Below are 27,164 nucleotides of genomic sequence, written 5' to 3'. Positions count from 1 at the left end.
GTGTGTTATCACAGCTTTGAAGGGATGTCTGGCATGAGGGTAAAACTGCTGCAGTAATGTGCTGTCAGAGGGAGTTAGCAGCTTTGAAAATTACTCTTCATCAGCTAAATCAGATAAGGTCACCCTACATTTGGCTCTGACCACAGCAGGTGATTGGGTTGCCATTAGCATAAGCAGTAAGAACTAGCATAGCACAGAAATGAAGCAATCGGGGGCGGGAAAGAATAAATAATGAGAATACACAGCTGCCCTTTGCTGCCTTCATTGAAGGACTATCACCAGTAAAATAACCCTGGCATTTAGTGAGCCCCTCCCAACATTTATTCCTGGTATCCTTTTTTTTTAAATGTTTGAAGCCATCTCCTCAAAGATGTACCATAGTCAGAGGCAACGCATGAAGTAATTGTGTAAGTGACAACCTGTAATGGATTAAGAGCAGGAAACTGTGTTTAATGGAGCAGCAGTAGCATTGGTCTTGGGATACTCCTCCTTCTGTAGCAGCATGTAAAAATAGCTGCTCTGCTGCTCCTGTGTGTGTTTACTTGTGAAGTTCTTGGTGAGGTGAGAGCGCTACAGCTGTTTTATAAAGCTGTCACAACCATGACTATTGAAACAATGTTTTGCTTCCAGCTGAGCCTAAGGTTGCTTATTCTGGTAGGTCTGCTTGTGGGCTGCCGGCCAAGGCCAGGCAACGGAGCGCACCTTGACTGGCGCTGCTCAGCAAAGCTGTTGCTGCCGCATAGCAGCTGGAAACTACTCCAGGAGCCAGGAATTGGCTCAAAACTCATCACTAGTGCAAACCAGTATGAATGAGTTACTACAGGTTGTGTGCTGTGCCAGCGTCTGCAAGCCTACAGATTCAGTGCAGAGGAAGAAACCTTAGGATGCTCTTTCTGTGTTGTTACAAAAACACCTTTCTTGCCCTCCCAAATATCAGCTGTAAGGCCTGGAGTAGGGTTATCCAGATTTTCTTACCCTTCTACCAGCTTAGGGTCCATGACATCACGCCAAATCATCACAAAGAAGAAAAATAAGTAGTACATTTATTGAATCTCCACTTACTACTACTTCTAGCTTTTATTCAGACACTTGTGCTCAGCTTCGAGAGCCAAGAATTTCTTCATTATCATTCAATGTGAATGATGCTATACATGAATCCAGTGCAGGAAGCTGGGCTCTTCTCTCTAACAGGAGTGAGAGAGGGGTTTCTAGTCTTTCTGTTCTTTTTTTTGGCTGCACAAAATAACCCTTTCCAAGGGCACATGAAATAAAATACTATATTGCATACTATATACATTTACATACAACGGTAAATGCACCATTCATTCAGAAATACACAATACCTAAGGCTCAATGGAAAAGCTTGGTTGAAGCAACCTCTCTCTGGCTAGAAGAAAAGGAGCTCATGACAATTGTGGAAGTTTCCATAATCTGTGTTTGTATGGATCCTGCCCCTCTGTCCTCTGGAACTGCAGCAATCTCCAAGGACCATCTGTCTCTGGGAGGGAGGGGTGATGGCCCACACAACTCCAGAAGCCCATGGCTCAGCAACAGAAAACGTGTACAACCATGATGGAGCATTTCCTCTGAGAATAATAATCCAGCGACTGCAGGAGGAGGCAAAGCACCTTAGTGTACTTACTTGACTATGCCCAGAAGCAGCAAACTGAACCGCCCCTTCTGGATACAGGAAACCACTTCTAACTCCAAGCCTTCCCTTTGTATTGGAATGATACTTTTATCTGGGGTGGGTTTTTTTTTTATTTTCCCCTTGGATTGCTGGACTGCAGGGGTATTAAAACAGGTGCTAGCTATCAGTGTATGTGGTGGGGCCCTTTGAGCTGTTGGAAAGAGAAAAATATTGCTTTTGTTTTTTTTAAGCTGATCAGACATGGGGAACTGAATTGTCTGCTTTCAGCTGCATCAGCCTTACATTACAATACCTGAGCTTTGCTGCCCTCAGCTGCTGTGCTCCACTAACACATGCCTCTGATGTGCTCTAAGGGGACGTACTCCTCCTTGGTTATCTTTTGAAACGTGTGAAGTCCCTGCAGAGAAATACTTGCCACATCGCAACATATGGCAACCTTTTCCCTAAGATAACAAATCAATTCTGTGTCCATATCTGCAGCTTTGCCTTATCTCCCACTGCCCAGTCACTGGACACTGTATCACACCAACAGTGCTGCAGATTAGGAGAGGCAATCTGTACATCTATTAGATCTGTCTCCAAGAAGGTGCAGTCCCCAACAGCCACACACAGTGGCACTGTACGTAACGATCATGGCCACTGTACTCTGCATGGGGAGGAACAAGGCATTCTTGTACCTTGCTGCTGCCAAACAGACTACTGGATAAAAGCTGGGGTTCACTGGACTAGATTATCCTTTTATTAAGCTGCTGCTGCTCTGCTCAGCAGTGGCCTCAGTAGCTCACCTCTTAAGTCGTTACTTCTGGACTCAGAGGAGTAACACATTAACCCTCCAGCTAGTGCCTGTTTCATATATGGAGAAGAGTAATTTAAACATAAAGTGTTAACCGTGCTCCCTCTCTCTCTCTCTTTCTCTCTCTCTCTCTTTCTCTCTCTCCCCCCGCCGCTCAAAGTAGGGCAGGCAGTCGAAATCCTTCCTGTAAGTAAAAGTCAAAGTGTAACACACCATTAATACTCAAGAACGTGACTTGCCCTCCATGCCCCAGGGCAGAGTCAGAGGCAGCAGCCCTTCCCAGTGGTGGAGAAAGGTGCCATGTGCACATTCTCTGCTCATGTTCATTTGTCCACTTGTTTTTGCTTGACAAGCGATGCCATCATAGCACGTGTTGGAGCACCACACATCCCAGTGGCACTGGGGGCAAGGGACTCCCTCTCAGCTCCAGCTGGCGTTCTGCAGCTCCTCTCGGAGCCAGGTTGGAAGGGGCTGTCCAAGTCTGTTCATCAACTTGGATAATTCAATGTTGTGCTCCCGGTAGAAGTCTCTTAGGAACAGCCGTGACTGTGTGGAAAATACAGACCACATTAGTGTGAAAGAAAATGTTACCCTCAGCACGTGTTCCACAGGTCATCTAGGACACAGGTGGTAGGAAAAAAATCCAGGTTGGGTTTCTGGGATGTTTCTACATCCCTTGCTGCCAACAGAGTTGAGACAGTTACTCACCGAGGAATCCATATCAGGGTATTTTCTTCCTTTACTTTTTCCCAGGCATTTAGTCTTTCCTCCATCTAGCAGCTGGCACCAAAATCCTTTTGCTTCATCAAATCTGAAAAGGACACTTGTCTTTAAAAGATCTGGCCAATGCCCAATTACTACCAGCAGAAATTAAGTAGTGTCATAGGTATTTCCCATTTCCATGCTTTAAAAATTGGGTTTAGATTTTATTTGCTTATTTATGGTGTTGGTTCAATTTTTATTTTTTTTAGCACTTGAATACTTTGACAAGAAATTACAACTGTGACTCAGCTTTATGCAAATTTCAGAGGTAATATGGTGTCACAGTATTTGCCTGTTAAGCTTTGGCGGGGGGGAAATAATAAACAATGTTTTAGCGTATGTACATTCTTTTAAATCTCCTCTTCCTAGTTGAAAAGTGTTAGAGAATCCCCTCACTGTTTAAAGTATCAGTCTTTCTTCTCCTGCTAAAACCTTGCTATAGCTATAAGGCAATGCTGGGAACCATATCTGGTCTTGTCTGTCCTGTCCTCTCAATTGGCCAAAGCTGAGCCTGAGGTTTGAGCACGTAGCTCTACCCAGCTCTGAGGCAAGCTGACCAATACCATTTCTTTTCTGACCCTGGCTGAAGGGTACCAGCCACTGCCACTACTGAAAATAGTCCATCTACTATCATGACATGTGCTTTAGGAAGTAAGGTTTTTCAAGTAATCTGTCAGTTCTCCAAATCTGCCCTCCTCCGGGGAGCCATGTGCTACCCCCGTGGACACCAGCTGTAGAAGAGAACTGAATTGGTTCTCCTCTCTTTACTGTCAGTGGAAAGGGCAATTGCTGTATGCCTGTACACACGTACAACACCTGCTACCCTCAGCTAGCATAGGCTGTGATTGCAGAGAAGATGTGAAAACACTGGTTTCAGCTGCAAAGAGCAGTATTCAGGATCTCTAGTTGCCTTGCAGAGTTTCCATTGAAGACTGATATGGCCACAGTTCACCTTCAGCTAGCCCTTAATCTATTCACATTCACTGCACTTGCACTGCGGGCAAGATCACAGCATGGCTGTGAAGAACGTTAGTTCTTCAACTTAGTAGCAGTGAGGTAGTGCATCTGCTAGCGCTTCCTAACATAGCTCTGGACACCCGTCAAGTCCATGTCTTCCGTAATAATAGGCTCTTTACCTCAAAACTGTGCAATGTGTCCCTCATCTCCATCTAGCTGAAGATAGGAGCAGCCTGTCACAAGTTTTATATCATACTTCCTCTACTTTCTGTCAGATGCAGGTATAACACAAAGCATAATGAGTGCTAGTAATTCCAGCACTTTTTCTGAAACTGGAGAACATTGTGATCAGTGCTGCGAGCAACTTTATGCTCTTCCATGACAGTGCCAAAACACACCCCTTCCCCTATAACTTCTGGAAAGACTAAGTTGTTATTCCAGTCTTAGTGTAGTACCTCATGCTATCTGAACTGATTTTAGGGTTAGGCATACCTCTGAAACCTTGGCAGGTCTTGTGGTCAGAGATAAGAAGCATTCTGCTAATCAAGTGCTTATTTGTATCACACTTGGCTAAGAAAGCATCCTCCCAAAACCGATTTCCCTACCTGAGGGCCTGGGTGTAGTTGAAGAGCGGCGTAACTCCCAAGAACTTCTGGATGTTGTCCATTACAGAGGCAGGGTTGTGTCTCAGCTCCTGACCATCCACAATGAGAAGCTGGAAAGACAGCGGCCACCTCAGCCTACAATAGCTTGTGCTGAATGACTCCCATGAGCTTCCTGGCTCTCAAAAATGCCCCTGGCCTTTGTGCATGTGAGTAAAGGCTGCCAAATCTTGTTTATTCTAGAGCAACACAGTGTGGGGATGTGGCCCGTTTGTCACCAAAGACAGAAGTTACGATACAGGCCACAAATACTATAACACAGTAGATCATAACAGGCTTTGCTTAATAAATTTGCCTTTGGCCACGCCCAGTGTAACTGGGCATTAAGGCCCAGCAGTAGCATCATTTACAGAGTGTCTCTGGAAATCTCATGTATTCTTTTTAGATGTCAGCAGCCCTTGTGCTAAGTACTCTTCTGTAACCTATCATTATTCTCCTGTTATGTATATGATAGACAATAATGAACAACATTTGTGTTAATAAATTACCTATTCCAAAGAACACAACAGAAAAATAGTCACATGAACTGAAGTCTGGGGAAGGTACGAGACCCTGACCTATAATACGTACAAGGATAGTGTGTCTGGCTCTATCATTTCTCACAGCAGTAACCTCCAGGAATAGTAAGGCAATGAGACACAAACCCAAGTATGTTTTCCCTTGTCTTTTAGTCTTGGCACGTCTATCATGTACAGTTTAGGCTGCTCCTTTGGCAGAGAATAAGAGAGACTAAATGGACATTATAAGACTCTGCTGGATTATAGACTGTCTGAGGATAACCCCAGCAGCAGAAAGGAACTTTAAAAAACACATCCTGACTCACAATGTGTGGCAAGTTATAAATTTCTTGGGAATTTAGACACAGAAATGGTCTATATTGTCTATTAATTGACTTTTTGCAAATTTATACACAAAACAGAATCCTGACATCTCTGCGGTGGAATTTCCCTTCAGCAGACAGCTAAAGGCTTCACAACATGGGAACTAACAAATGGCAGTGTCCAAGAGCCTCTCTTTAAAGCAGTGAAACCCCAGCAAGTAGCTGAACACCTACTGGGCCTGAAGAGGGTCCCTGGGCTGCAGGCTGCCAAGATGAAAGGAAGGGAGTGGTAACACTGCTGCCTTTGCTGAACTTCTCAATATTGTGGAGCTCTCTGGGAGATCACAATACTTGCACTCATTTACTTTTACAAATACAGTAAAGTGCAAAACTGGCATATTCAAGCCTGATTTCTTATCAGCCTATAACAGGAAGTAGCAAGTGGTGAGTCTTTTTCCAAAAGACAAGATGGAAGGTGAAGTGAAAACAACGCGGGGTGGCGGGGGAGAGCACATGCATGTATTCAGTTTGTTCTCCTTCTCTCCACTGAACCTGCAAGAGCCTCCAAGAGAGCCTCTACTGCCAAACCTCCTACCTGCCCAGAGGGGTAGTATGTTAACCAGCGCTCTAGGTGAGTTGAATACCAGCCAGGGAGCAGGCATCGGCTTTGCAGGTTGCGCAGTTCCTGAGGGGCCTGGGATTTTGCAGAGATCACTTGGTAGAAAGTGTAATTCAGAGCCACAGGGTCATTGTGAGCACGCTGGTGCTGAAAAACACAAGCTGAATTTAGGAGCAGGGACACAAAATTCCACCTTACACATCTCTGAGCAGACCCAACTGACTAGGTACAACCACCCACCAATGCTTTTGTTTGTAACTCTGTCTAAACTCTGCAGGCAGCCTGCATCATCTCCCCTGGCCCCTCTCTGGAAATGGATTAATGAGCTTTCTGCCCCAGGCTTTCTACCTCACCCCACTGGAACATATCTCCGGCCCTCACCCGCGAGCAGCGCAGGGAAGTTACCTGGTACCACGAATAGGCTCGGTCAGCAGGGTTGATCAGAACAGTAATGATTTTGGCTCGAGGCAGCAGGGCTGCACCACGTTTTGGTACCACCTCTGTGTCAAAGTAATTGGCACTCTTCTCAAACATGAAGTCTGTGCTGGCATTGGAGGGGATGGGAAAGAATTCCATGTACCTGCCGAACAGATGCTGGTGAGCAGTGTGGCCCAACAGGGAAATGGCACATGACAAGATGATGCCCTTGCTCCTCTTCAGCAGACAGAGGTCACAGAACAACTGCACCTCCCCAGTAATTTAATGAATGGGCAAATGGGTGCAGAGCTGGCAGAGGTGTGACTTTGAAAGGGGTGGTGGAGCACAACATAGGAAGTTGGAAATGATAAAAGTGTAAGAAAGTATTTTGCTGAGAGTGTGTTCCCCAATCCTTGGGCAGTGGAAGGAAAAGGCTGAGGGTAGGGTACTAGTTGCAAGCCCTAGGAGAAAAGAGGTTTTGTCCCAAGAATAAGGCCAGAATCAGCGGTCCACCCTGCTGCTGACTGCTTGGTTTAGATCTGTCTAAATTGTTTCTCTCATTGTACCTCAGTTCATGGTTGAGACATAGGGTCAAGAGCTCTGCTCTGCCTCACAGGAGCTTGTAAAATTAGTAAAGCAGAAACTGTAAGACATTTGTATAATGGTCAGGTAGTGGTTAATTGGGAAACAGGACTCTGTAAAGCACTGGAAGACTGGTCTCTGCTCAAATTTAAGCTGTTCAAGAAACTAAAATTCCATCCTAAACATGAAGATTCTCCTCTTGCATGTGATGCTACACTCAAGTTGGATGACTTTTCCAGGGGATGCCTATAAAAGCCTATGCTTCCTAAGCCTATCTGTCAGCTAGTACAGCTGCTCTGTAGTGCTTGACTCACCTGAGCTTCACCCAAGTACCAACCACCTTCCAGTATCTTTTCAACAGTCCTCTGAATGATTAGAGAAGTCAGACAAAATCTCCCACAGCTTATGGGCAAAGAAATCCCATGGCAGAATGCCTTAATGCCACACAGCCGTCCCTCAGAGCCACACATGAGGGAGTACAGTGCCACGGTAGACCCAAAGTGCATGCTTTGAGCATGAAGCAAAATGGGGAAACGAAGAAACAACTTTAAGATTTCTCTGCCTGGAAACATAGTGGCGAATAGCGCTATAATGCCACTAGTATTCCCCTGCCAATTGCATACTTGTACAGGTAAAGACCAAGGTATGGATGTGGCCAAAGAGAAACTGGAGCCAGTGCAATGAATGCAGCGTCATCTCTGTTAAGTCTGAAGGGCCCAGAACAACAGTACAGAGGTTGTCCCCTCTGTCCTTGCTGTCTTAACTCAGAAACCACAAAGAACTTTTTAATGAGCATGCTGTTGCTGTTTTGCATTTCAAAGAAGAAGAAACCTCATGACAGCAGTGCATTCAACAAAGTCTGAATTTTTAAAGCTAAATCATGCCCAGAAATCTCTTGGCAAAGAGTCACGAATATCAGAAACTACCTGTCCTGCTCCTGGGACTAAGCAGTTGGGTTAGCAGGAAAATGGAGAACATGTGCTGAGCAATAGCAATGAAAGTAGCTGTTCAGGAATAGAGAAGCTACTAAGGCTGCTGAAGTGGACATACAGAGAGACTAAGGAGAAGGCAACATGGGTGCACCTTATTACAGAAGACCACGCGTCAGGATTCTTACCAATCGATTCCTTTATGATAGTTGGGTCCATTAAAAAACTGTATCTCCTCAAAGGTGGATGGACTTGGGAAGTTACTGGTGACAGCTGGATGCATGGTCAGGAAGAAGTGCACAGCTGTTGTGCCTGTAACAGGAACCAGTTAATGGGACCTGGGTCACACATAATGCTTAACTGAATAAAAGGCTTTACACTGAAAAAAAAAAACAGTCCTCAAGTGGGCATAATCCTACCATGCCTGGCTAACCCACCCCTTAACTCATGCAGGTTGCAAGAGCAGCAACACTAAGCACTTTGGGACTGAACTTGACTCAGCAGTTCAATCCCATGTTTCAGTTCATGCAGCTGACTTCAGTCACCTCCTTAGCAAGACAGCTGTCACCCATGTCAGCTATCTTGTGTTCTTACTGTGGCTGGGCTACCCCCACGCCTCTTGTCTGTGGTGGCACAGCCACACTGTCATGTGGCAGAACCCATACCTGCCAAAGGCGAGGTGGTCTGAGCACTGCAGAGCAGTATCATGTGCTTGGGAAGGAGATGTGCTAGGGACATTAGTGTCCTTGGTTGAGAATTCAGCTAGAGATGCCTTGGCCTGCCTCTTCTGTAGATGTTTTCCCTTTACCCAGCCAAACCTGATAATCCTGCTCAGCACACAGCTGTAAGGCCTCCAGCAGGCCAATAAATCAGCCAAGAGAAGTGTCGTCTTCCTGTGCCATTGGAAGCAGCTTGGGCCATAATACAGGGGGGCCCATGCTGCACACACACCAACAGAGCGTCACAGTGACACAGGCAGGAGACTGCAGCTTAGCTGGGAAAAGCTTCCTCCCAAGGCCAGCATCACTGTTTGCTGTGCATGGTTGGCAGCTGCCGTTTCACTGCACTACAGAAAAAGCCACAGTTTGAAGACCTGCCTTTGGCTGAAGAGATTTTGCTCTCTTCAGCCTAGAAAGGACTCCTGAGGACAGCACATACAGCCATGTCGCTGCCAACCACAATGCCACAGCAGTCAAGAGATGGTGAAGCAGGTCAGACAAAAGAGAATCTCTACCTCCCACTGACAGTGACATGGAGCATGCAGCGGGTACGCAGATCTGTTGCAATAAAAGCACTAGGGGGCATTCATCGTAACCTCTGCTAAGCGTGTGCATTTAGTCCTGCTGACAACTTATGTTTGTGACACACTAAGAAAGGTCACAGATTCTCTGACCTTATGTGGAAAAGCCAAAACACAACTCTGCAGGTAGGGCTTTTCCCTGCGAATAAGGACTGAGCCAAGGAAAGTGCCAGGACGCGAAGTACTGATGGACTTGCCAAATTTAGGTTAGAACAAATCTGAGATTCTTTGAAATGTCCTCTGCGACCATTTGGCAGCTTGCACAAGGGCCAGCCATACGGACCTACAACACAGACCTTTCCAGCTCTCCTCTCTGAAGGAATGAGATGGAAGCTGCAATCCATCTTTAGATAAAGTATTCACATTACCAGTTTTCTGAGGTCCCACAACAAGGAACTTGGGGAGTCGATCGCATGTCTTCTCTTTGGACCAGATATCCTTGTGCCTCTTATCATCACAGGGATTCTGCAGCACAAGTGATGGGATTAAGCATTACCACAGGAGCTAATGGAAAGGGGAGGAAAAGCTCAAAGGACAGACCTCTCAGGAAAATGCTATTAGCCTATGGAGAACACTTCACAGCCATACTGCTGCTCTGCCAGGCATCAAGAAGAGTTAAGTAAAAACTTGGGGGCATGCTTTCAAAAGCTCCAAAGTGACACAGAGCCCAAGTCCCTCTGAGAGTGTTAACCATAGGCCTTGCCCTCTGTAGCTATGCTGGGCTGGGCTACCAGATAGTACAGCTCAGCATCTGTGAACTTCTGGCAGACAGACAACTCTATCACCTTCAGTTAATTTAATATCTCATTACCATGCAGAGAGCTGCTGCACTGGGATAAAATGGAATAAGCAGGTTTTTATTTAATGAACATGAATTCTGCAGTGTGAAATTATTTTAAGATTAATCACATTAACATGCCTGCAAGCTCCTCCAGTACCAAACACGGTCCTTCCTCGCACACTTAACATTTCACAGCAGCTTGCTCTAATACAAGCCCTTTAATGCTCCAAATGCCTGCAAGCCTGCCCCCAGCCACTTATGACAGCCACCCCTGCATACCTCTTGGAAAACCACTAGGAGAGGTTAAACCTGCCTTCTCACCTGCCACAAGGGATTCTTCTCCTGGGGAAAGATTTCAAAGTACTTTTTTGCAAGTTGGACAGGGGGCAGTGTTTGCAGGCGAAGGTTGGTCCAGCACTGCACAAACTTGACCAGGCTCTCAAAAGTGTAGAGTCCCAGACGGTCATTCCCATAGTTGGATAGGTGGGTCATGAAGATGCTGATCTGAAAATAGGAAAGACATGGGAGACTGGCAAATCAGGTAACAGTACTGTTTCCTCCTAGCATGACTCCCCTGTCAGCAAGGGGCTGTTTATATCTCAGACTGCCCTGGCTGTCTGAGTTGATGAATGTTCATCTGCCAGGATACAGCACTGCCTGGTGAAAAATGGAAGAAATGTAGTGCTTAGAAGACAGGACGAACTCGGGAGAGGAGGGGCACAGACCTCTAAGTAACCCCTGGGAATGTGGGGGGGTGGGTGATAACTGAGCCCTGGATATGAGTCCAGAACAGTTTCAAAATCCCATTTAAGTGCTCTGGGACATTATGGGGAACAAGGGTTAGTCAGTGATGCCCTCCTAGACAGAACCTTGCAAAGCCTCTTTCATGGGAGAACAAGACCTTCCCTTCCTCTCCCCGAGCCACATGCAGAGCAGTCTCCCCAGCTGCTGTGCCTGCTACAGCAGGGGAGCGGGCTAGGGAGAGGGGCAGCACGCTGCAGGCCAGGGCACAGTGGCGCAAGGGACAGTTTTCACAGGAGTGAAAGCCTGTCAGCTTTCATTCGCTTTGGTGTTGACATCTCAAGTGTAAAGAAACAACTGGCAATTCACACTTCAGAATACAAACGAGCATACCTGGGGATCTGAACACAGACTGCAAAGAGACACTGCACTAGGACGTTGTCCTAGGAACTGACACCAATTGATAAGGTTTTAGCTCGCAGGAGCCTTCAGCATAGACAGCCCCTGAGAAACATTCTGCCAAGCCTGAGGATGTAAACCCTCAGGCAAAGTAGCACTGAGCACCCATGGGAGTGGCCCCCCAGCAGGAGCTGGTGTGCTATCTCTGCCTTGCCAAGCCATCTCTTCTCTCAAGCAGATACATTTCCCTCCTGTCTGTTTTCAGTATTTTAACTTTTGGAAAAGAGTGCAAAAGACTGCTGCCACCTTGACTCTGGTGTGTGGCTGTGACAGGCCCCATGGAATTGGGCATCCCGGTGCCTGCAACACAACAGCACTTTGCCAGAAACAAACCACACCATGGCTAGAAGCTGGCAAAACAAAAGCAGAATACTAAGGCCAATGGAAGAATGACTACATGGATTATTTAGCACTCCCTGTCCAGTGGCTGCTAGCACAGACAGGGGAAAAGACCTCAGTCACAGTAGGGGCACCCATTGCTGCACAGTTCAGGGCTGAATCCTGATGATGCCAGCTAAGGTCAGCAGGCAAAAACAGGCTTCCCTGGAAGGGGGCAAGAATGGCTTTCCCACTCACAGTAGGGGAGAAACAAAAGGGGGAAGCAGGAGACAGATGGTCTTGGGATGAAGACATTTGCTGGCACCTGGGAGGTCTGAAAACAGTTTTCTGCCCAGTGTCACCATGGACCAGACTCTGTGCGATGAGAGGTACTGATAGGTAGCAGCTCTTTGTGCCTGAGCCATCCCCAAGACATTGTGAAATTAATTTAATCCTGTCTATAAGGTGCTCACACCCCAGGGTCTTTGGGCAGGCAACAGAAAGCAGTGGTAGGACTCTGGGACACATGGAAAGTGAGCAGAGTTAAAAGATTTAACACATTTGTCTGCCTGTGAGTTCTTCAATTCTGGTTTCCTACTGAGCTGACAGAGAGGCCCTGCCAGACAGGCTCTGGCACCTACACTTCAAAGAGCAGTGTGTGCTTGGTGCTCTTGTGTAAGGAGGATGTGCTAAATACAACACAGAGCGAAGGACAGAAAGATCTTCTGGGTAACTGCAGGGCCATGCCATGGAGCACGTAAGTTGGCAAAAGGTTATGTCTCATGTTGTATTTTGCCCATTCTGGGTGACACCAGGAAGGTGGTGTGACAGCAAAGGGTGGCCCATCCCTTTGACTTGCTAGTGAAACATTTAAGGAAGAATTTACTACATGAAGCATCTGGCTCACTGGCATAAACCAAGTACTGCAGCAGGGAGGATGCAGGTCACCACCTGGGGCCTCTTCAGGATTTCCAAAATAAAAAATCCAGGTTAGCAACTGTGTCTCAAGACTGACTACATTTGGTAAAATGGCTCACACAGGTAATGCTGTCACCTGCAAACAGTCCCAAGCAACTGGATTTAGGAGAAGACGAGGCAAGCCCAACCGAAGAGCCATTTCCCTGTGCTTCTGAGCATGCAGTCATGTCCTGTAACACACGTGCGCTGTTTAACAAGGCCTGGCAGCTTGCTTTGCCTCGTCACAGGTACTGCTGCCAAAACAGCTCTGAGCACTACTTCTGACATAAGCTACACTCAAGCCCCATCTCTCCCTCCCGCCCACCCACACCCAGTGACCCTGGGGGACTAGCTTGGTAATAACACCTCCCTCCTCTCCCCCTCCCTTCCACTGTCAGCATACCATGGTTTCCCTTCCTTTACACTGAGGAAAAATGAGAGGAAAGGTCACAGAGAGCCTAGAATACAGGAGGGTATGAGCATCCTTGCAATATGTACCACGCAGCTGTAGGCACAGCAGTAACCTGCCTGTGTAGTGCGAGCAAAAGTGTGTGTGAGAAGTGATCATAAAGATGCCCTTTGCTTCTGGGAAACAGCAACTGGGCACACGGCAGCCTGTCAGCTATTCTCCTTTCTGACATCAGACCTTGTTCACTAGTCAGAAGATCAAACATCATCTGTTTGCTCTGTGGAGTTAATCATACGCATACACGCTTGGAGACCCCTGCATGCGTATACCCACTCAAAGGGAGCTGGAAGCACCAAAAAGTACTGAAAGAGCCTGATCCAAGTCTGCTCCGGATCACTGCTAGGGCTGGCCAGCTTTCTATCAGGTCCGTGAGATGGCTCTATCAGTGAGGGGAGGAGTGCAAGGGTCTGAGTCACTGTGCAAACATGAGCAATGAAGAGGAGCTTAGAGCACAGTACTCCGAAGCTGACAAAGAGAGAAATGCTCCGCTGCCAAAAGGAAGAAAAAGTGTAAACGCTGGAAACATCTGAAGGCACCTGAAGGAGTTTTAAAAGTCACCACAAAAAGCCAAGAGTGAATCTGGCAAATAAGCTCATCCTGTACCAGAGCACAATCTTCCCAAACTTTTTGGATCACAGATCTCTACCAGCTGCTTGAACCGTCACATGCTCATCAGCAAATTTTAATGGGTAGCTCTAGAAACTACGCTTCTATAAATGCCTTGGCACAGCCTCCTAGACCAGCAATGATCTCTGGATTAGTCTGGCAACTGGTTTTTCAAGAGAAACCTAGAGCTCTTAAGTTTCACAGTGGCTATTTCTGCAAGTATTCTTTAAGATCTGACAATTAATGAGGTGGGACAAGGTCGAATTCAGCCAGAAAAGCAATGGTCACATAATGCAAAGAATAGCCTTCTCCTTATTGCAGACTTCTTATTAAGCAAGTCGATTTGGTTGTTGCGTATACAGATAACAATTGCGTCTCAGGCGATAGGGACGGAAGGCTGGCTTCCAGACTTGGAAGTAGGAATACCTACAGCTTTTTAGCTAGGGCCGTTATAGACCCATAACTTCTGCAGATCATAGACCAAGCCAGAACTGGTCACAGGCTAACCTTCAGAAACACATGGCCTGTTTGTAAACTACAGCCTGTTTGTGTGATGCACCCAGAGCCCATTGCGAGGGTCTTTTCACTATCACAATTCTCTACTTCTAGGAGTAGAGAGGCACTAAACACTAGGAAAAGCAAGACACAAGAAAACATTAAGTTCATGGAGGGAAAACGCTTGATTTTCTGATTCACTGAGCCTCTATAGCCCCAACCAAAAGGGCTAAAGCTGTGTATTCAACCCTGCAATCAAGATGCAAAAGGAGGGAATGGAAGAAAACATCATGGTCAGCAAGGCCACTGATTTTAGATGACAAATCCGACAAACAATGCCTGGGACCAGTGCTCCAGGGTTCCCACCTAGGAAGCTTGTCAGAAACAACCTACTTTCTCTCAGATCTGCTTGCACGACTTCTTGCCCATATTCAGGCACTGGTGGAAAATATGTATAAAGGAGAAGAAGGTAGAAATTTGGAAGTCACAAGAAAAGAAGAGATTAAACGTCGTTGTTATTCAGGAGTGGCTATAGCGATAGACATTCTAAAATCACTATCTAAACCTGATTTAGACATAATCTAAACCATTCAGAGAAAGGGAGGACAACAGGTGCCAAATCAGCTTTAGCAAGAAACAAATTCAGGTGGGGAATTGAGAAAGCTCCTGTACAATCAAAAAGAGCAACACGTCTTCCTGCTACAGCCAACACGCAGGAATGCAAGGGAGTGTGATCTGTGGTTGGACAGGGCTAGAAAGCTTCTCCTAATTCTATCCATTCAGGATTTTCTAAAAATGACTGCTTCTTTTTGTATCTCTTGCCACCTAGTACATCTTCCCAGCTTCAATGGGAAGTGAGAAGCTCATGTGATTTGCCAGCGTGGCTAAGAACTGGGAAGGGACTGCAGGGTGTTGAAGGTATTACATTAGCTTTGTGGCTTGATGGAACTGTCAAGTATTGAAAGGGAAAAAGAAACACCTGTGTTAAACCCAGATGTCCCAAAAATGCCTTAGGGCAACAACTACATCAAAAAAGCACGCAGAAATTGTTTCAAGTGTATACCTATTGAAAGAAAGGGGAGAACACCCCAGAATTGAAGCCCAGAAAAAGCAATTATTCTGCAGAAAACTCATCAGTGAGCCGGGGAGAAGCCAACAGGCAGCAGAAGTGGGTGGAACAGAAGGAGCCAAGGCACATCTCACCTCCGATTCATGAAGATGCAGCAGCCTAGGTAACAGTCACTCTACGTTGGGCCATGATCAGCATGTCACCCTGTCTAGTTTCTATCTGCAGAGTATTGCACTTGTCAATACTCAGTACTGATGCTTCCTTGGCAGTATGTAAACCAAACCAGAATTACCTACCAAGTACTTCCTTGGTCCTCTTTTTCGCATCTCTTTAGCATCACGCTGGAGATACCCGCACCATGAGGGTGGTTATACTCAATCCTCCATAGGATCTAGTTCTTTCCCACATCGGGCACATAAGCTGAGACACCCGTGCACTGATTCCCCTTTCAGATGAACTTACTGGGTTCAGGAGCACCGTCAGGAAGAGTTCACCACCACGAATGCTCTTGTCCAACTCCTTTGAGCCACCGGGGTATTCATTATAGAATATAGTATGAGTAAAAAGACCACAAGTCTGTCGAGGCAGAACCTGGCAATATCAGAGCAAAGCAAAGTTAGATAAGAGGAAGATGCAGCAGAATCTACATGTGACTGTATCAAAGCAGCACTCTGTGGATTGATATAAAGAGTAAGGGACACAAGTGACATAGGTTTGGACGACTCTCTTGATATTCCTCCTAACCATTTACTCGTTACAGTGCGAACAAAAGTCAGTGAGATCTCGATTTAGTCTTCTTGTGCTTGGTTTTGCTGTCCGTTCAGTATGTCTGGATTGTACCGAGAAACACAAAAACTGGCTTTAGTCAAGTTTTTTCTCTTTACTTAATTTGAAGATTTTGGAAACACTGGTGATATTAATGTCTCTAATGCAGGTTATTGGGAGACTGTCCCTTGGGCAGGAAAGTGGGCTTTGCTCACCCAGCTGTGCTCACCATGATCCCGTTATGGATGAATCCACGCCGGTACCGGGCAGGCCGTAGGTGTGGGTATTCTTCCGTGCTTGTTACTTGGATGCTCCAAACAGATTTCCATGCTTCATAGAGTTGTGTGTGGACAGGATAAACCCCAGAATGATGGGGGGCTACGGCATAGCCCAAGTCTGTGGGAATCCCATGCTCCTGGAAGCAGAATATGCAGCTTGATCACTCAATATTTAACAAATATCCTTAATAAGGATCATATTTAGCAACAGACTCCAAGTTGGAGCAAGGTGACAGAGTAACATGAAACACTCTGGATTGGGAAACTTGAAATACTGCTTGTACTTCTTGTTTTATGCATCTATAGAAATATAAGGGTGTTTCTATTTCAACAAGGGTGTTCAGCAGTGGTAACGGCTGCTGTAAGAATGGCCTTGTAGCTTGCAGGTGTGCAAATCAGATTAATTCACAAGCCTCAGGCTAGGCTCCTCGGTTACTACAAACTAATCAATGCTGTTAAGTGACATATCTCACTCCCACAATGCCTAGATCTGAGTCACTACAGAAGGAAAACAAAATTTCCTTAACTGATACAGAAGGAAAGGAATATGATGACTGGGATCTGTCTTGTCTCTAGCAATTCAGAGAAAAGCAGATATGAAGCAAGAGACTGTTGAGGGTAAAGGTATGCAGCCTGGAGCTATACTAAAATGACAGGAAATATCTGAATTTCATGGGTTTTAATTCCACTATGTGGTTCTGGTAACAATATGAACGATGACAGCTCTGCCCTAGTGGTGTACAATAAAACCAGAGCCCCTAAATGAAGCAACAACCTTCTCCTTTCCACTGCTAGCCTGTTTTACATTAAATATGTGTAATTGTGTTCTGTGCTTTGTCTCTGTTTGCAAAAGACTGCCCTGTTATTTAACCAGGAAGAGAAGGAGCCTAAATTGTTTCTATAATGCTGCAAATGTGCACTGAATTCAAGATCATTCCTAATCCGCGTGTGTCATGGGAACACAAGACAGCAGCCTGCTATTCCCAAGGGGATTACAATCAAAAGAACCAAACGAGAGGGGAAGAGGACATTTCAGAGAAACACGTATACTATATTCAACTCTGGCCTGTCAGCATCAAACAGACATTGTTCCAGCAGTGCAGGATGTTTGAGGCTTCCCACTCCTCTGCCAAAACCCAGGGAATTTCCCCTGGACTTCCTAGATAAGTAACTTTCTTCAGCATTGTCTGGGGAGGCCAGAAGTAGGGCTGCTAGCACACACAGTGTTTTTTTACTACCAACCAGGTGACTTCCTTACAAACCACAGTGAGCAAGGATGAAAAAGGCAATGCTTTCTCACTGCCAGGGTTTGCAAGTTTGGATGATAATGCTACAAGTTCACACCTTAGCAAACAAGAGCCTTGGGATTTGCACCCTGGAGCTGTAGCAGAGCTGCCTGGGGCCATGCAGGTGCCAGGACGCGCTTCCCAATGCACAGGCATGCACGAGAATGGTGCTTCTCGCCTGAAAACAGCGAGAGCCACACACCAATCTAAACTTTCAGAACTGCCTTTCTTAAATGCAGATGAGTTACTAGACTAGTATTTGGGTTCAGGAGGGTCCGAACAACTATTCCAGAAGAATGTTTAAGGATTAGTACTGTAAGTAAACAAACTGTGTAGCCCCTTACCACAGCAAACTGTTTGTTGAGCTTCATCTGCTCAGCCAGCACAGTGACATTGTGGAAAAGATGAGGCTGCATGTGACTCCACATGTGAGGGAACCACCAGAACTCCTTCCTGTGTTTGAGCAGCATGTCATCCCCTTCATCTTCCTCATCTGTACCTACAGAGAGCAGAAAAGGAAGTGCAAAAACAGAAGTCAGAAGAGGGGCTCAATGTTTCAAAGCAGCGGCTAATCCCCTGCAATGCTGAGTTGGTCCAACAGAGAATCAAGCCCTCTCTGATGTGTTACACACACACACACACGAACATGGGGGCTATATACAGGCACTGGGATGAAGCAGTGCCAGGGGCTTACCTGTGTGGTAAAATTTCCCTGAGAAGCCCAGGTTGAAGGTGAAATTTGGGACTAAAGTTCTCAGCTTATTCTGGGTGCTCAGTAAAGCCTGTTTGAATGAAAGGAAAAAGAAATGTTCTTATTCAGTTGCTCTGCAATTTTTTCTGTGCTCTACTGGTGCCCAGTTCAGTCTGAAGAGGTATCCCAGGGAACAGGGCTAAGGCATTGCTGCCTGTGGAGTGAAGCAGAGTAGCCAAGTGCTTCACAGAGTTTTTACTTGAAGCAGTCCTGCTGTACGGAATGGTGCCACTTTAAAACCACAGTCAGATGATGCTCTCCACTTCAATGAGAAGGACCCAGAGTGTCTGTGCTAAGGCAAAGGGACAATAAATCTCACTTCCAAGCAACAGTTCCCTTACTCTTTCCATGTTCAACCTCAATGCTCCCTTCCTCTACCATATGGACTGGGACTTTGCTATTGAACCTCTGCCCTTTCTCTGAGCCTGTGTATTAATGAAAAGGAGGATGCGGCAACACATGGTGCACAAAGGAAGAGACCTCAATAAGTGAACAGTAACTAAGTGATCCAAAGGGAGGGGGTTTTTAGAAAGGAAGGGTGGATTTGCAGAACTACCCATGCAAGGAGTCCTGCCATGGCAGGGAGGTATCCCTCGTTTTGGGTCCCTTGAAAGTACCAAAATCCTTTTGTTGTAGGAACGTTTCCTGGATTCTGGAAAAAAAAACCTTGAGGAGCTGACATTCACAGCCATGACATCTCCTACAGGTTCTCTCTTGCTCACTTGTGTCTGCTTTAAATGTCCAAAGTAATTGCTATAGCCAAAGGGAAGGAGCCTTGTGCCACAAACCCCAAGGTCCAGCAGCGTACAGAGTAAGACAGCAGACAGCCTTGACACAAAAAAAACCCCAGAGGCTCAGTATGTCACAAACAAGTAAGACACAAACTAATTCCAGTCAAATTTCTTCTGCTGGAAAACAATAAAAAGACATGAGCCATTAGATGCATGCTCTGCTGCTACCTGCGTGCTTCAGGGAAAGCGTCACTGGTGCAGCTCCCTGTGGGAGAAGTTCTCTGTCAAACAGGGACCTGGCAGGAAGGCTGTTGGCAGGTGACAGAGATGGTCTTGCCCAGGCAGTTGTTTAGGTTTTAATAGCTTTTCTAAGAAAGCAATGGATCAGTGGCTGCACCAAGCTGAAGGTGATGACCTCTCAACAGCAGACTTGGGCTAGATACAAATACACAAGCAACTTGGTACATAATATGGGGAAAGCATACAGACTTTTCAAACTGTGCAGGGGAGATGGGCAGAACTGTGCCTCAAGTAGCACAAAAGAGCACCACGCTGCTGCCTTCACACAGGTCACACTCCATGGGCGTTGTTTAGGCACACTGCTCCCCAGGTGGTGAAAGTGCATTCACAAATGCAGACTCTCATTCAGTGGAGGGACCAGCCTTGACACCTACCACTTCAGGGTATCCTGACAAATCACTGCTGTCACTAGTATTTCAAGAGTGTTGATCAAACACTGATCATCACATTAATACAAAAATGATGACTTCTGTAATTTACTTCAATCACCCATCCACTGCAAATGTATCTTGGAGCAAAGTTGTCAAGCAGTTTTATTCCCAAGGCAGGCAGCCCCTGACCTCTCACACATGGCAAGGTGGGAAGACCAGACAGATTATTTCTGCAGTGCTACAGACACTCTCAATGCTCACTCTGCAGGAACCGAACTTTCAGACTTTTCTCTAAAGGCACACTTAGACTGCCTGTTCCCTCTTCCCCACATCCACACAACAGTGACATCCAGTGCAGCCTGGGACAAGCTTCTAAGATCCCAGCTCCTCCATGGTCACATGCCTACCACATCCTTACACAGTCCCCACCCAAGAGCAGTATTTTGAGAAACATATGGCAAATGACATCTCCAGAACCTATCACAAATGTAGGCAGTGCTTTTAAAAGGTCATATGGCAGCAGCACTGATGGCTGAAGCCTCCTTTGCTGCACAGGATCCAGAATAGGCAATGGAGGGTCAAGTTCCCCTCATGTAACCCCGTAAGACACAGAGACACATCCCACACATCACGGAGCACAGACTAAGAGCTGTTCATCTCTACAGAGGAGGACCCATTTGCCCAGCTGGATGACAATACTGCGTCAAATTTGAGACCAGCACCTTGAACACATCGCCCAGTATCTTAGACAGGAAAATGCCTCTTTATTTTCTTGTCTCCAGAGCGGTCCCAAGCCTCACCACTTCTCTCTGCTGCCGTGAAAGGCACATCCAGTTCCTCCTGCCCGGGTAGGAGGGTGGAGGGAGGAAAGACAGCAGCTAAGAGGCTTAGCATTCCGCTGCACCAAGGGAGATTTTAAGCCTGGCTGGGGTTACCATGGCGACACATCTGTCTGATGATAAATCCCAAAAAGCCCTACTCCAGCAGGCAGCAATCCTTTGTGTCCGGGGAGGGAGCAGGGAGGAACCATGGGGGCCTCAGAAATTCTGACGCTATGGAACCCTATTGAGTCCTGCTTTCCTGGCAGGTTTATTGATAATTGCGTGCCATCCCTCCGCTGATGCTGCGTCCTTTTCACAGCCACATCCGTAATGTGGCACGGCGTGGGTTTGAAGAAATGTCTTTCCCCTACACACAATGAAAGAGACTAAGGAGCCAAGTAAAATATTTTGAAATTTTTTTCAACATATTATGCATTCGCTGTTCCCTTGCACACTGGTTCCAAGAGGTCTGTGAACTGTAGTAAGGTGAAACAATACAGATGGGGGAATGAGCTGGGAAGATAGCATTTCTCTATGTTCTGACACTTCTGCACTGTGTTTCTCTTTTATAAAGTAGGATGAATATGAGTACTAATAATACCTTAGAGGTGACTCAAGTGGCATTTCATTTATATCCATAATGTGCTCTGAGATTCTTAAACGAAAGGCAATCAAGAAATGTGGAGTAGGCTATCCATTAAGATATAAAATAACTAGCCAGATGCAAACAGATCTTCATGTTCATATTTAAGAAATTTAGTTGCTCACATAGTATGGGACAGAAGGCTAGCATTTTAGCTATCTCTCACCGTTGAAAAGCAAAGTTTCCTCCCTAGAAAACCGCTCTCCAATCCCTTCATGAGTTTCTGTTCTATGTTTTCTAACTATCTTCCATTCCAAAAATCCTTCCAAGATGCAGCCAAGCCCACTAGCTAGCCAGGAAGGCCCCTTCCCCAGCTAAGCTCCCTGCTAGAAGCTCAGCAAGGCTCACCCCAGGAAGGAACAGATGGGGTGTCCAAGAGATTCCCAGCACTGGCCACCAGAAATCATAAGCCACATCAAGGTGAGACCTGCTTCACGCTTGTCACAGTAGATCAGAGAACATCCTCTGCAACCCACGACCTGAACTTTTAGTACCTAACTGGGGCAGCCACACTGCAGGCCCAAGTGACACATATCTACATTCTAGTGCACGTTTCTGGACACAATGCAAAAAAGGTCTAAACTTTAGTCTGATGTTTGATGGCCATTACTTTTAAAAAAGGCTTTTTAATAGCCTCAAATGCTCATAAATATTTATTTCCAAGCAAATGTTATGGAAAAGCTAAAAATTGTGCCTTTTTTTGCAACACATTCAAAAAAAAATCTATATAATGTCACTGATGGATCTGCAAAGATTTACTCACCAGTCACTGCAAGCTGTTGATGCCATCCAGTGAAAGAAAAAAACTCTCTCTTAGTGGCATTAAAATCCTAGGAGTGAGGAAGAAATGAGAGAAGCCACAGCACCCTGACTGTACCCTCTCTTTAGGACATAATCTAGAATGGCATGGTGTCTGTGGCATCGCAGTAATGCGGGGCTCAACCTTCATGCAACTCCGTTTTTTTAGCTATAAAAGCTTTAACTTCCAAAAGTGTTTGCAGATATTTTAGCTGTTTCATACAAAGCCTAAATATTACCTCCCCTATCTCAGGGGAGGCAAAAGGGGGAAATAAGGTTGAGAATCAGATGCTGGGAAGAGAGGATACCACGAGCCTGGGAAAATAGCACACAGACAAATGTAGAGAAACAGATGATAAGAAATGAAGGAAGAAAGAAGAGTTCTTTGACAGCCTCTTCTCAAATATTCATACAAAACATAGTAGGAATGTGCTGCAGAAACACCTTCTTCATAGGAACTGCCCCTGTGGATGTTGGGCAGCATATTCTCAGGAGGATTTTCTGCAATTTTCTCACTGTCCAGCAGTAGCACTGGCATACCTCAAAACAATGCTGTCAAAATAGAAAGCATTCATGGTACTGATGTTTCTATCTCCCCAACAATGTTAGAATCAGCAAGTTAGAAACTGCTGAAAATTTTCATTTCAGATAAAATAATCCTCTCTGATTTAGAAAGGCAAGAGCTGGCTGACATCACCCTCACTAGATTCTCTCTCTTCTACCCTCACCATTCATAACCAAAAATGAAATGACTGGCCTTGATTTTCACTTAGCTTGCTCTCAGACTTGCTAGCAATGATTGCTCACTGTTTATGCCCTTGTAGAGATTACCAGCAAAAGAGGAAAAACCTCATCTATTTAATCTTCTTTCCTCATACCTAAAGACAACCAGGAAGGGTCACAAAAGCCAGATCATTTTGCATTAGAAATAGCTTGCCTTTGTTGGTTAGTTCCATGGAGGTTTGGTAAATTCTGAGGATTATGATTTTAGAAAAGACTGAATGCGCAATAATTGAGAAGGGATTCTCTGAGATTTTGTTTTGTTAATTATGTGCAGCTTGAATCTCTGGTAAACCTTACAAGGGAAAAATGTTTTCCTTGTGCAAATTTCAACTGTTTCATTTCACCTGAGGGCTGCAAGCTCCTGCTGCAGCCCTTCAGCAGAAACAGGAACTCAAGGGTTATCAACTTTAAAGTAAAAGCAAGCATGATTTCTTTTTTTTTTAATTAAAAAAAGCTACTCAACCCTTCTTTCAGCATCACAAATAAAAACATTTACCCTTTCACACAGGATATCTACCATGGGCATGCACTTGTTCAAATTATAATTAGCATTTTCTTTTAATAGTAATTTCTGGGAAGCTCTGTGAACATGGACCTGCATACGGCAAACAGGCTCACTGGGATAGCAGATTCAATTTTATACCTTCACACAACATCCAAACTTCAAACTGCTACCTTGACTGCTGTAATCTAAGCTTTAAGATAAGGAGCTGTGTGTTGAGATAACAGCCCTGAAACAGAGCTTTCATATAAAAGGCCAAAGAAAATGCCAGCTGTTCTGTGACTATTATATCCCCTTCTCTCCCCATGGTGTGAGGCTATCAACAAATCCATGTAGTTATTTCTCACTTTCAAAAAATAAAAATTCATTAACCTCTCATGGCTCTGCAATCAGAGAGCTGCTTTTAAATGGATAAATCTGGGTTTTATCTGCTTTGCCTGAAATTCTCTGCTTACTGATCACAGATTATTCCTCCATTTCACCCTGTTAAAACCCAAACAAAGCATCTTTTGGAATTATCTCGTCTGGGTTTGTTTTTAACGTTACTAGAGCAGCCTTTGTTTCCAAGAGGTTTAGCACCTATCTCCTGTCCTCTCACTTGGGTCTGTAACGTGCACAAACACTACAAAGGTGAGAATCTCTGCCACTTTGGACTAGAGGATGCAGGGCCTGCTTAGGTCCAAGATAAGATTGTGATCCTTCAAAAACAAGCTTTCAGAGCATTGCAGCACCTCAAAACACGGGGGCCCTGAGGTGAAATGAAGCATATTTTAGCATTTTCCTTACATAAGTATTGTATACAACTGGTCCATTTTTCTATACCTCTCTGCTTGGAAGCACTTTTTCTATGCCTGTTTGCTTAGAGCGTTATGGTCAAAGGTGGCTCTAAAGAATTATTAAAGAATGAAGCAAGTAAAATAAATAGTGGCACACAATTAGAGCTGCTTCAGGCATGTAGCTTCAAATGAACGAAAAAGATAAAGCTAGCTCCATGTAGAACGCAGGAGTTTCCTTTTCCCCAAGCTAAACTTGGGATAAGAAGCAGAACATAAAATCTCAAAGACCTGAAAAAATGAACTGAGATGTGTCTTGCATGGATGCATAAAACATGTAGAAAAGGTGGTAAGGGTGAGAGAAAATCTTTCTTTTCCCAATTTGGTTATGTCCTGAAAAGCTAGATGGCTAAAACAGACTGTAGCGGTTTACACCCCATGGACTAGCCTACAGTTTTGCAATATAATATATACAGTTGCTATATATCATAATAAGTAATAATATAATAGAGTTGTTTTATTCTATTCTAACACAACTTGCCTTTTCCTTTTGAAAGGTAGAGTTTAGAGCTACAAATAGACTGACAGAGAAAATCTGCATATGCTTGCTCCCTGTGTTAAAGAAGAGACAGGACAGACCACCACAGGCATCCTCCTCTTAAATTCAGATGCCAGCTACAGGTCCTAGAATGAAAAATGCTCTATTTGAACCTGGAAAAACTGTTGAGAGCATCACATACAGTGCCTAGCATCTTTGCAGGCTACTTCTCTGTTTAGTATGAGAACAATTGCAGCAATCAACTCTTTCACTCAAATTAAATGCAACCTTGACTTTCCTGGCATATCATACACACCAGAAATTTGACTGGGGCCTATAGTTATTCTGGGGATTTTACCTCTACATCAGACACTTTCATGCGAGTGCCCTCTTTTCCCACAAATATATCATCAATGTCGACGAGGATGTAGCGATCAAGTGTGAGACAGAGGCGCTTGCCAGTCAAGTAGGCAATGGCATCCACAAAAATGAGTTTGTGCAGCCAAAAATTGAGGTTATTGCCGAAGAGAACCCGCTGGATCCCATCATGCAGACCCAAGTCCTGCACCACTGTGGCATGCAATGCTTTGTGGGAGGCCAGGTGAGGAATGGACTCTGAGGACTTTGTGCTGGCCAACAGCACTGGCTCGTAGGTGCTGTGGTTTGACTGGAACACAGTCCAGTCATCACCAGGCAGCGGACCCTGCTCCACCTCATTAGCCCGGGTGACATAGAGCAGGGGAGCACTAGGGTTGATGTGATAGTCCCGCAGCCCCAAGTTGGAATGTAGGAAAAGGGGGAAACCCTTGAGCTGTGCACTCAGTAGGCTGTTCTCGTTGGCTTTGAAAAAGCCTATAATCCCCACTCCATACTCTACACAGTATTTGTCCAGCAGCTCTCGGTTCCAAGCATCTAGGTTCACATACTTAAGGATATTCTCATAGATAATAAGAGCGTAGCGTCCCCTATCTTTGTCTGTCAGGGTGGGCATGTCGCCTTTGCCAGGGGCAATCTCTGTCCTGTATTTAAACCGGCTAGATTCCAGGATGGCTACTATTTCCTGCCCCAGCTGGGAGTAAATGCTTTCCACGAAGACTAGCACCACAGGATCTGTGCGTGAGGTGTCCACAGATTTTGTGAGCCTCCAGCTGGCTTGGGGTGGGATCAAGATGCGGTGCTGGTTGCTGCAGTCACTGAAGGGCAGGGGTGGTGGTTCCTTGATTTTGGGACTGTTAGTGACGTAGTAAGCCAGGATGCACATGGAGATCAGGCTGAAGGCAATGAGCAGCAGGATCAATCTGTGGAGCTCCAGCTGTCGCACGTGCCGCACTACTTTCCACAACTGATTCATGGTGAGGCGGGCTGCCCACCCCCTCCTCACACTCTGCGCCCACGTTGCTCTTGAAATCTCCAGTGCCGCCGTGGCAGTATCCAGCAGCAGCTCGCAAAAAAGAAACAGCAGCTGCGGAGAGAGACAAAGCTAAAGCAAACAGCTACAAGGCTAGACTCCCAGGGATCTGCCATTTATCTCAAGTAACCATGGCCCTCAATTCCCATTGCTCCTTTGTATGCTTCCTCCTGTTTCTCTCCTCTCACTCAGAAAAGTCTTTTGGAGGAGCAGGGTTTCCTGAATTTCGTCTCCAAGAGCAAATCAGTCTGTCATCCTATGCACAAGCAGTTTCAGCTTAGCATTCCCAGGTGTCCTGTTTCTCATTTAGCTGTTTCGCATTCACATGATGGCACCTTCTCTTCGCATCCTGCAATTGAAGAAGAAAACGTCAATTCTCAGTATGGATTCATGGTATTTAACAGGCTTGAAATGAAATGGCAGGATCAGCAGGTGCTAGGTGGGCAGCATCACTTGCCTGTCAGCAGGCAGACCTGTTCCCTGGGAAGTGATGCACACCATTTGCACAGGAGCTTGGCAGAACAACTGTAATGGCCTTTGGAAGAAAGGTCCTGGCAGTGCGCAGGGACTCAGCATTTGCCTCAGGTGAGATTCTCGCACACTACAGCAAAAAGAGCTGGCGTACCTGGCCTTCCCCCACTCCTTTTTATGCCACTGAACAGAAAATATGAACCCCTTTCTATTCTAGCCTATATTTCAAAATTAACAAGAGGAGAGAACTGTCATTCTCTGTTTTGTCCTCATCCTCATACTAATGACGACGCATCCAAGTCGTTGCCAGTGACTTGCTACATGCTCCGATACTGCTGTCCCAAACCCAGCAGGTTGCCTCAAATTCCCTCTTGCAGCTCTCTTGCCCCGCAGCTCCCCATTTCCATGGTTCCCACCCCTCTACGAGGCCGCCCCATCTGTCCTGGGGACTCATGTTCTTCCAGGGCTCTCAAAACATAGCTCCAGGGAGGCACTGTCCCTTGGGCGTCGTTGAGCCGGGGGGGGGGCACAGGCTGCCCACACACTGCGCGCCTAATT

General features: G+C 45.7%; 1 protein-coding gene and 1 long non-coding RNA gene across 4 annotated transcripts in view; both read right to left on the bottom strand.

Annotated features, from left to right (window-relative positions):
- Positions 1–1,026: 1,026 nt before the first annotated feature.
- On the bottom strand, positions 1,027–26,269 carry NDST2 (N-deacetylase and N-sulfotransferase 2). Its single transcript, XM_075109438.1, has 13 exons — positions 25,086–26,269; positions 18,411–18,498; positions 18,061–18,215; positions 16,382–16,567; positions 15,850–15,978; positions 10,595–10,777; positions 9,861–9,957; positions 8,381–8,504; positions 6,670–6,844; positions 6,241–6,411; positions 4,769–4,878; positions 3,153–3,255; positions 1,027–2,990 (listed from the first exon to the last, which is right to left on the bottom strand). Exons 1-13 carry the CDS (start codon positions 26,076–26,078, stop codon positions 2,865–2,867), a joined length of 2,640 nt encoding a protein of 879 aa, XP_074965539.1. The 5' UTR covers positions 26,079–26,269; the 3' UTR covers positions 1,027–2,864.
- Positions 26,270–26,354: 85 nt separating this feature from the next.
- Positions 26,355–27,164, bottom strand: part of LOC142064450 (uncharacterized) — a 112,732-nt gene continuing 111,922 nt past the window's right edge. For all 3 annotated transcript variants that reach the window (XR_012663108.1, XR_012663107.1, XR_012663109.1), the window contains exon 4: positions 26,355–26,484. This is a non-coding gene — a long non-coding RNA (uncharacterized LOC142064450). The remainder of the gene's footprint in view (positions 26,485–27,164) is intronic.

Source organism: Phalacrocorax aristotelis, chromosome 14, assembly GCF_949628215.1.
Source record: "Phalacrocorax aristotelis chromosome 14, bGulAri2.1, whole genome shotgun sequence".
Lineage (NCBI taxonomy): Eukaryota > Metazoa > Chordata > Aves > Suliformes > Phalacrocoracidae > Phalacrocorax > Phalacrocorax aristotelis.
The sequence above is the reverse complement of the archived record's forward strand: the minus strand, read 5'-3'. Positions and strand labels throughout refer to the sequence as shown.

What these genes read in the sequence shown, in the direction of transcription:
- NDST2 (XM_075109438.1), bottom strand. Translation starts at nt 26,078, where the DNA reads ATGAATCAGTTGTGGAAAGTAGTGCGGCACGTGCGACAGCTGGAGCTC. An exon ending in TCATCCATAACGGGATCATG is followed by an intron (nt 15,979 to 16,381) that starts GTGAGCACAGCT and finishes TGATATTGCCAG; the next exon opens with GTTCTGCCTCGACAGACTTG. An exon ending in TATCATAAAGGAATCGATTG is followed by an intron (nt 6,845 to 8,380) that starts GTAAGAATCCTG and finishes TCTGTTCGGCAG; the next exon opens with GTACATGGAATTCTTTCCCA.